Source organism: Cyprinodon tularosa, unplaced genomic scaffold, assembly GCF_016077235.1.
Source record: "Cyprinodon tularosa strain WSP-4 unplaced genomic scaffold, ASM1607723v1 ctg132, whole genome shotgun sequence".
Lineage (NCBI taxonomy): Eukaryota > Metazoa > Chordata > Actinopteri > Cyprinodontiformes > Cyprinodontidae > Cyprinodon > Cyprinodon tularosa.
In genome coordinates this window covers 306,503-317,160 of record NW_024038137.1, presented here as the reverse complement: position 1 = coordinate 317,160, position 10,658 = coordinate 306,503, and the positions used below count along the sequence as shown (strand labels likewise).

General features: G+C 38.1%; 1 protein-coding gene across 1 annotated transcript in view; it reads right to left on the bottom strand.

The window, feature by feature from the left end:
- Positions 1-2,085: 2,085 nt before the first annotated feature.
- Positions 2,086-10,658, bottom strand: part of nudt14 (nudix (nucleoside diphosphate linked moiety X)-type motif 14) — a 32,112-nt gene continuing 23,539 nt past the window's right edge. Inside the window, exons 3-5 of the mRNA XM_038277528.1 lie at positions 9,425-9,489; positions 8,880-9,162; positions 2,086-3,687 (exon numbers count right to left, since the gene is read on the bottom strand). Coding sequence (XP_038133456.1) covers positions 3,438-3,687; positions 8,880-9,162; positions 9,425-9,489 — 598 coding nt within the window. The 3' untranslated portion in view covers positions 2,086-3,437. The remainder of the gene's footprint in view (positions 3,688-8,879; positions 9,163-9,424; positions 9,490-10,658) is intronic.

The window sequence follows — 10,658 nt, the reverse complement described above, 5'->3', positions numbered from 1 at the left end:
TACATGGCTTGATCATAAGAGCAGCTCATGCTTGCTTCACGTCAAGAGCTTAACTTAGCTTAACTTTTAGTTTAACTACACCCACACTAAGCTGGCAGCACTCCAAGTAGCCAATTTTATCATAAAGCTCCCATCCAGGGTTAAGAGCACACACCCCCAAATTGTGCATAGAGGTTAGCGGAAGAAAAGGACAGGTATCCGTTTCTTTTTTTTTTCAGTTGTTTAACCTATGCCATGTTAAGACAGTTAAGAGCGAATAAAAGCATAATTATACACACTGGTTCAGGGGCTCTGTGATTGGCTCAAATTGATCAGTAAAAAAAATGTTTTAGGTGCATGATCACTTTGGACTGCACTGAGATATGTGCTGCACAGGGTTAAAATTATTGCACAAAATCCCGGACAGTAGTGTGCTTTGCTCTGTAGAGAATAACGTTTACCTGAATTCTCCAGTGCTGCTGATAAGCTGCTGAAAATATTGAATTTTATTTTTTGCCATCCTGTGTGGAACTTAAAACCAACGGTGAAGGTATGTAGCAAATATATGATCCTCAGGTTAGTAGCAAAGAGTTTACCCCCTGCACTGAAATAATTTTTTCCAAAATTTGTTTATAATCCAGCAATATATTAACTATACCAAAGCTGTTGGGTCATTTTATTAAGGTGCAAAGGGTCCCTTAGGACACCAGAGCTACATTAACAGCTCTCCTTCAACATATCTTATAGTAAACAAGTGTAGAATCACCCGTTAATGGTTGAATTAAGAAAATGTAATATCCTTTTTTACAAAACTACATGAAATTCTTTATTTTCAGAGAGAGCTTTTTATAGGATCTGTAGTAGCTATTGCCAAGAGGCTGGAAACTCACTGTACAACCCTGTTTTTAAAACTCAGCACCTATTTAAACAAAAAAATAACCTAAAGATTAAAAAAAGACATTACACCGTTTAGTTAAATCAGCACTAAGTTTAAACACCAAGCCAAATTTAACATTTTATATTATTTACTACTTAAAAACACAATGGCCGTGTCACTCATTTCAGTGCTTTTCCCACATTGCGTCTCACACTCCTCCAAATAATAGCCTTATATGTCCCAAGGCATTCTTGTGGTGACAGATTACCGGCCCAGTCCGCAGGCGGCGCAGTTAACAACATATCAGTTACATTTTGGTTGCTTCTCATTGTGAGACGTGTTATCTGCTTCACACGAAAATCAATGTGTGGCACAACCACTATGGCCTTTGTTCTAGAGCTTGCATATTATTTAAACACTTCGATGTGGGAGTTTGTTTTTTTATGAAATCCTTAATGAAATACCAGCCCTTCTTTAATGAAAATTTATGTGGGAACAGAGGAGTCTAGGATGTCTTCAGCTAGAATGTGGATGTTTTAGGATTATAATGACATGCTGGTCATTGTCACATTCAAAGATTAGTTGATTTATAAGGTTTAAGTAATTGGACCTGAGATCTGGCAACTTGCGGATGAGCTGTGTCTTAATGAGAGGTTGAAGTTTTTCTTCATGGCAACTAGAAAGAATTTATTTCTGTATGGTTTTCCTAAAGTTCCTATGATGAAAATTTAAAATGTTAAAAAAATAGGTCTAATTCTTTTTCCTACTGATTGACAAGGTTCACACCGGAAAAAATAAAAATCTTGATAAGTCAGTTTTTTCTTAAAGTAAGTGCATTTGTTCTTAAATTGAGGAGATAAAAGAGACTCTTTGCCAATGCAACAAGACAATTTACCCTTAAAATAAGAAAACACAATTGCATTGTCTAATTTCAAGTGCAATTTATCTAATTATCTTATTTTAAAAGTAAATATCTTCATTCCATTGGCAAGCTGTCTCGTTTATCTACTCAAATTAAGGATATATACACTTAATCTCAGTAATTTTTACTTATTTCTAGATGGTTTTTCCAGTGCACCAGAACTTTTTAAATACGTCTGCCGGCAAACCAAATCTTAAATACCGGTAAGATTCAGCCATATCTGCTCGGTAAAAGGATTTCCACAACAGGTACAACAAACATGGCTATTGCTCTGCTTCTTAAATAAACCTATAAGCTAAGTTTAATTGTAATGAAATGCAAGATGTTATTTGAAAAAAAAAAAGCAAATTTCCCCCATTTCTCAAAGATAGTCCTCATCTTAGAGCTAGATTTTATTAATGCCCCTTCACCAGAAGGTTTACGTCTGATTGTGCTTCAGTACCCTCAGAGTTAAGGTAGGTGTGTCATGTCCCTGTGTGGTGATCAAGGGTTGATTTTAAGTTGACTGGCATTAACATGAGCCATAACAAGTGATTGTTCAATAATGAGTATTAGAACAACTATTGCTTAAAGGATGGGGACCAGAGAAAAGACATATGGCTTGCCTGAACATCGTATTTGCCCAACAATATTTTTGCATAACTGGATTATTTTTGTTTTCCAATTCAGATTCGAAATTGATGTAAAGTACGGTCTGCATGTTCTCACACACGCATGCAGCCAGACTTGCAAAATGGGGTATATTGTAGGTTGACATCATAGTTAAAAAGTTAAGAAAGGGCTTAGGTGTTTCTGAACGGTTAGTGCTTGTACTAAGATAGCTGCTAACTGGATTGAGCTATTATATTATACTGCAGTTATATTAAGTGCAAAGGTAGGGGCATTATATATATATATATATTTTTTTCCAACAGAGAAGTCTGTTAGCTTCAAATCAGAAATTTTAACAACATAGGGAACACTGGAGTCAACATAATGTTCTGCATCCATATGGAGCAGCAGTTTCGCTCCAAGGAAAGATGCTGCACACTGCCAGTCAGCTGGCTGCTGGAAAGCAGTTTCTCCTAAGCGTCAGAAAAGTTCATTTAAAAATTAACTTGATAACATTTTAGCTGACAATCTAATCTGAGCAGCTTTAAAAATATTTGTGTCAAATAAAAGCAATTAGATCTTTTCATACATTTTTAGTTTTTAATTTTTTGTGTGTGAATACGGTTATGATAGCATGGAAATCTCAGGCCGGCCCATGCCTAACCTAAAGAGGGATTAAAATAAATAAAGGATGGCCACTTTGAAGGTAAAAAGAACAAAAAATAAAACATTCAAGAACTCCATTAAAGCGAAGGGGGATTTCTTTCTGCAGGCAAAAAGAATTGGTGATATGAAGCCATTTAAAAGAGATGGCACATTAGAAAAAGATAAAGTTTCTAAATTTAAGAAGATTAAAAGAGCCAGTGGCAACCAGCTATGGCAAACTGATGTATGAAGGATTATCAAAATACAAAAAAAAGCTAAAAGTGATAAGGACCCTCGTTTGTGTACCAATAAGCTAAAAGGCAACAACAGGATATGAGCTGTGAGGGGTAGCAGAAATGTGCTGAACCAGTGTTTGACTTTAATATGCAGTAAATGACAGAAAGAGTGTTAAACTAATGGCAGTTACACATTGGTAGAAATCTTGTACTTGGGAGACATGTTATTATGGAACCAGATGAAACTAAAAATGACGCCCATGGTTTTGGGTATACGTTCGTCGTAGGCAAACGTCATGGCCTCGTGCAGTGGGACTTTGACGACCTCGATGAGCTCCCCCTCGCGGGGCTCGCCTCCACCGGCACTCACGCAGTTGTCGTCGGACACCTCCACGTAAAACATTGTCTGCTTAGAACCCGTTACACCCACGCCTGACCTGTGGAAGAGAAGAGGAATGAAAATCTGTATTTTTATCTTTTCATGTTTAAATCAATTAAAACTGTTCAAGTTTTGTTGATTTCTTTTAACTTAAAGATGAAAAAGGCTCATTCTAACCCTTTGTATGCAATATTTAACAACAATTTCACAATCGAAACACAAAAAAGGAACAATAGAGGTTTTTAAACATTAAAAAAAAATTCTATAATCGGTAGAATCACACTTCTTAAGCTGTTTTTCTTTTTCAAAGTGGGATTTTGGATAGGGAGAACATAAACCAGAGAAGCAACCAAAGGACACAGAGTAACTCTGCAGGAGCTACAGAGATCAGGTAGCAGAATTTACGAACATTTACCAGCTTAATCGAAGATTGGCAAAAAGTAAATCAGTCTTAAAAGAAACCCAGAAGGAGTCATTCTACAAGTATGTTAAAGGACATAGAAAGCATTTTAAAGAAGGTCCTCTAAGAAGAAAAGAATAAGATAATATTTTTTGGCTGATATGCAGAACGATATAATGCAAATGGGCCTAAAAACACAAAATTCCCATTTTGAGACACAGTGATGGCAGCGTCATGCTCTGAAGAATAATGGGCTAAAATATCCTTTAATAATTGTGCCAAGCTGTTAGAGACTTAATGCAAAGATTAGAGAAAAAGTGATTGAACCCATCCTAACCACCTTCTACAGAAGCGCCATAGAGAGCATTCTGTTTCCACACCCCCAACATGCACTGTTCTCCCTACTGCCCTCTGGGAATAGGCTTTGCAGCATCCGCTGCAGGTTCAGCAGATTCTGCAACAGCTTTTACCCCACTGCCATCAGACTGTTGAATGTTTATTTTGCACTGCACTGAACCTTTTCATATTAATGCCCTTTCACACCATTATTTTTAAACTGTATTTTTATTCTTCTGCACTGTTTAGATCAGGGGTCGCCAACGTGGTGCCCGTGGGCACCAAGGGGCTCTCAAGGACCACATGGGGTGCCCTCAACACCTTCTGAAAACAGCAAGTCAGCAGTGGGCTAAGTTTGAAATTTTATTTTATTCTGTGACTCTTCTTTTTAATCATTTATAGAGCATTTCATCATAGTAATCATATAGGGCATTTTAGCATTTATAGAGATTTTAAAATTATAATGTTTAAAGGAAAATTAGAAATTAAAAGTTAACAATAAAAATGTGTTTAATTTGGATGAAGTTTAGGTGAACGCTGACCCCTCTTGTTCATAGGTCAGTATTGGTAGCCCTTCCTATGATTCGATAGCCATGAAGTAGCCCTCAGCCTTGAAATGGTTGGTGACCCCTGGTTTAGATTCTCACTGCTGCACTTTATATTGCTCATGTTTATCTTACTCCAACTGAAATATTATTACACTGTTGTAAGCTCTATGCAACCGGATTTCGTTCACTTTGTGCATAAAAAAATGATAATAAAGTTCGTCTTAGTCTAGTGACTCTAGGAAGTTGAAAGCGAAGATTTTGCACAAGGTTCAGATCTTTATTAAAAAAATAAAAAAAAAGATAAACATCTATGATTATTTTTCAACTTCACAATTATTACCTACTTGGTTTTATATGCTTCAGTCTGTGATTTATTAAAAGATGTGGACATTTTCTAGAGGTTTCAATACTTTTCCGTAGCATTGTAGAGTAAAACACCATTATGTCCTGTTTGGGTTTTTTACTTCCTGAGTCATTTAGCTTTCCATGCCTGTAAATCTAAAGGTTAGACCGCTTTTTGCTACATGGATGACTTCTGACAGTAAAAAAAAAAAAATAATAAAATAAAAAAAAACGCCCTCATAGGTTTTATGTGGGTTAAGATGATACCACTCTACACAATGGAAGCAGCCCGCACATAACAATGGTCACAGACAACGCCAACGGAGCTGGAGGAGGTTTTCAAGTCAAATCAAAAACAGATTTTTGTTAGCTTTCAGTCACGCCTGTCCAGCTTTTACTGTCAGATGTGGGACTGTTCGCATCCTGGCAGCTCCAGGCAGCCAACATGTTGACAGTGATGAATGGTTTCCTTCTAACTCACTCTCACAGCTTATTATTTTAAGAAGTTCCCGAAGTTAAAAGTTGGGTATCATTACAGAGGTTTCCCTCACACAAATGGCTTCATTATTTTATCTCGTTGTACTGCGCTTCCTCCTTTAACAATATGCTTTATACTTTCCTAAGAAAAATCTGATATCAAATAATAAAACAGTTGCTTGCACCAAGAAAAATTCTTAACGCTAAAAAAAAAATGATGGTGCTCTGAATGACATGCTGGTCATTTCGCTTTCAGCGGATCTCAGGATAACAGACAGCTCGTTAAAATCATCCAGCACCATGCTGTAGCTAAACTGTGTAAGCAGACGTGTTTAAAAAATATTTAAATCTCTGATATGAACTTGCTTTGCTTGGCAATTCCTATTTCTACCCGTTTATAACAAAGGCTGATGTGGTCAATTCTGCTATTGAGGTTTTAGGTACAAAATCTAGAATTTACCAGCTGATTATGACAAAAGACCAGGTATTGCATTAGCTGTCAAACATGATGAAAACTAATACTTTGATCAGGGCTGAAACAATTATCTGGATTAAATGTGATTAATCGAATACTGAAATAATTGTCACCTAATTTAATAAATGATTAATCGTTAACTGGAGTAAAGAGACTGTAAAACTCCTTTAGCTGACAGAACAACCCCACTTAGAGCAGAAACTATACCAAGATTGTTTTATAAATACCAACATTTTGCATTTAAGATTCATCTGTCAAAGTGCTCCATCTTCTCAAGTGGAAAAGTTTGAGTCGTTTAATTACGTTAAAAAAACTAAGGAATCTTTGGCTATCTGATTATTAATCAATTAATCAAACAACAGATTAATCTGCTGGTGAAGATTCTTAGTCATCCAGGGTTATTCCAAAAAAAAATCCACTGGACTTTGTTTCCAAGTTTGAAGACGTTTTGCTTCCCATCCAGGAAGCTTTTTGAAATTCAAAATGTCAGATTTAGCATTGAGTTAAAGCTTTATATAGTAGCCCAAAAACTTGTTTTGGCTTAAAAAATATGTAAATTGAACCAGAAGAACGCATCTACCCCTTAGGAATTGGGGAGTCGTTAGTGTTCCTTGTTAGCCTGCAATACAAGATACCTGTCCATGTCTCTGAAAGGGGGTCGTTAGGGGCAATTGTTGGTCTGGCTGACCAGGAGAGAGGTTTTTTTCCCCTGCATGGGGGTGGGCGTTGAGATGATAGCGGGAAGGAATCAACTCTATCGTTGCGTTGTACGTTTTTGAGAGCTGAAACCAGAGTCCACCCCTCCCCTCCCGTTTAAGGTTGTTTTTTCTCTAGTAACATAGATGGCTTCCTTCACACCCCTTTCAAACCACCTGTCTTCTTTGTCCAAAATGTGAATATTCTGGTCCTCCAAAGAATGTCCTTTGTCCATGAGGTGTAGATGTTCCACAGAGTCTGTCCCGAGGAGGTCGCTCTTCTGTGTTGGGCCATGCGTCTGTGGAGAGGTTGTTTGGTTTCTCCATTATAAAGATCAGAGCATTCCTCACTGCATTGAACTGCATACTCCACTCTGTTCATCTTAGGAATGGGGGGTTTTGTCTTTAGGATGCACTAGTCTCGGTTTTAGGGTCTTGTTTAGTTTGAAATGTACTGGAATTTTGTTTTTAGAGAAAATTCTCTTGAGTTTTTCAGTGACTCCAGCAACATATGGGATGTTTTGCATTTAATCTTCTCACTTTTATGTTCTACTGAATGTCTTTTGGATATCCATCCAAGATGCTATCCAAACCTGTCGATACCCAAACTGGGCACTTGTCAAATCTGCAAGGAAATTCAAAACTCTCAAAAACCTAAAACTTAGCGATAGAGTTGATTTCTTCCCGCTATCATCTCAACCCCCACCCCCATGCAGGGGAAAAAAAAACTCCCTCCGGGTAAATCAGACCAACAATTGCCCCTAACGACCCCCCTTTCAGAGGCACAGACCTGCATCGGGTATTGCAGGTTAACAAAGAACACAAACGACTCCCCATTCCTTAGGGGTGGATATGTGATTCTTCTGGTTCAATTTGCATATTTTCTAAGCCAAAAGAAGTTTTTGGGCTACTATATAAAGCCTAGAAATCAATGCTAAATCTGACATTTTAATAGAAAAAGCTTCCAGGATGGGAAGCGAAACATCTTTAAACTTGGAAACAGATGTATCGATTTGCAAAATAATCGTTACTTGCAGCCCTAATTTTGATAAAAATTCATAAAAGAATATTAAATGCAAGACAGGAAAAGAAGAAAATGAAAAAGATAAATGGCCTGAATAGCTTTTTGTTTAAGTAGTTTTAGCATATTGGTAAATTTAAACATTGGTCCAACTTAACATCTGGTACTTAAAGTGCAACTCAACCCTTGTGAAAACATGACCCCACCCACAGAGAAATTTTTCTAAAAGAGAAAACTGATGGCGAGATGGAGCGGGGACCCCCTAGTTATATATATTGTGTGAAATTATGTTATATCAAACTGGCCCTATAGTCACTCTATTACAGATGGAGTAATGTAACGAAAGTAATTTCTCATTCTGATTCCTCGTTGATGGGACAGGTGTTGTGAATGAAACGGTGCCCAGGTTTGAAAGAGCTCTTGTGTGTCGCTGAACGTGTGCATTGATGACTGAAATACATCTTCTGCCTCCACAGATTTGTTTACTACAGGGTATTGAATTCATTTTAATGTGTATTTAAAGACATTTCAATTAATAAAAAAAAATAAATGGCAGGGGGCAATAATAAAAAAAAAAAAAGGCTTATCAACCAAAACTTTCGCAACCCCCATGCAGTTCCTCCGTGGACCCCCTAGGGGTCACGGACCCCCTGTTGAAGACCACCACTATAGAGAAACCCTATTTTTCCTTATGCCAGGAAATGATTCCCGCCGTGCTTCAGAACCATGAGTAAGGGAATCATTCTGCACTCATGGTTTATTCATATGCCCTCCAACTCCTGGGATGAATTTGTTAAGCTTCTCACCGTCTTTCAGTCTGACAAGCGTCTTTGATGGTCAGCCAATTAAAAGGGGGGATTCAGAGGGTTTAACAGATGATGTGCTTCTGTTTTTGTCTCCAACCTGGATCTTATGTCTTAGGGGGCGTCTATAAAATCGGTGCTGAAAGAGCTAACCTGTATGAAGTGATCCTCTTCAGCTTGGAAGCTGGTACATCATAGCCACACTCCTCCAGCACTTCCTGCCGGGCGATCTCCTCCAGCGACAGGTCTGGCTTGTCCACTAGGCCGGCGCAAAGCTCATAGGTGACCCCAGCTGAGGCTGGGGGCCACTGGGAAGAACTCTCTCCAGCTGAGGCCGACGGGCCCTCTTGAGATTCAGAAGCTTCTCCCTCTTCAGTTTTTTCAGCTTCCTGAGAGATCTTTGTCTTGGCCTTTTCCCACTCACACATGTAAACAGCTGAGGGTGCGAGAAAAAAGGGGAAATCTAATAATAACAACAGAGCGAGACAGTATAAAGATACATATAATTGAATCCTCTAAACGAGATAGAGGAAGTTGTCTATCGTGGTTCAGATTTCCCTGAATTTAAATCTCTACAGAGGTTCCTTTATTTCGTAGTGTTTGTATTTTTGAAAGTGCACACAGGATGCTTGAAAGTCCAAATTTAGTTCAGTGACGAAAGAGATAAATAAGATGGGAAGTAAAAATAAGAGAAGTACCTGGACGGAACTGCTTGACAAGGATAAAACAGTGTGAGGTTGTGTTGAAGATCAGCACAGATACGCTGTAGAAGACAGAGAGGAAGACACTGTTAAACATGCTAAAATTTCTATTAGAAACATGGATTCTTCCACAAAATAGATAAATGCCTTATTTTAATCCTACATGGAGAAATATATCCCTATAAATGTTTCCTTCCCAGAAGGACAAGCTGTTTACATCTTAGATTTTTTTAGCCTTGTAGTTCAAACAAACTTTTTCCTTCATGCAATTCTTAGAACTTGCTTTCAGTAGTTAATTTTAATCCATGAATTGAAAAGCTAAAGCTGACATGAACATTAAACCCCAAAACTTCTATCAAAAGTACATTGACGTAAACCAAACTTTATGACTTTATGAAGTTTTTTTGTGCATAAAAAAAAAAAGAGTGAAACCCCTTCTTTGTGTTTAAATTTAAATGTCTCTCTCAAGCCTCATCCCGTCACATAAGCACTGGATTCCAAATTTATCTTTCTATTGGACTTTTCCTGTTCTAAACTACTAAAAATAAAAAGGCTCTAAAATAAATCCTCTTGCTTAGACTAACAATACTTAAAAAAAGAACCCAAATCCGGAGAGCAGCAGGTCACGTCGCTGGGTTTTCGACTCATCGCGACCAGGATATGGAAATTAAAGTAGAGAGAGGGTCACAGTGAACCGTACTCTGCAGCTGTGAGGCCGCACCGCTGCAGATCTGTCTGCGTGATTGTGTTTGTGTGGCTGTCGGAGGAGACTTGAGGCCTGGAGTCAGTGTTAGGAAAGCGGATGCGTCTGAGGTGGCAGGAAACCCTGCCCCGTCTTTCCCATGCTCAAAGGGAAACCAGGAGATTGCTGTAACGGTTTCTAACAACAAACTCAGAGAAGATCATCGACTCGTTTCTGATTGCATCTTTTATTTCAGATGATAAAAATGTAGTCACCCTTACTGCATTTCACCCTTACTGAGACATTAGTTTCAGCATGATCTGGAAAAACTAATCCATGCGTTTATTTTTAGTCGAATTGATTACTGCAACAGTGTTTTCACAGGTCTGCCTAAAAAGTGGACAGACAGCAGCAGCTGATCCAGAACGCTGCTGCCCATGTCCTCACTAAGACTAAGAAAGTAGAGCACATCACCCCAGTGCTAAAGTCCTTACACTGGCTCCCTGTATCTCAGAGAATAGACTTTAAAATACTTCTGTTAGTCTCTAA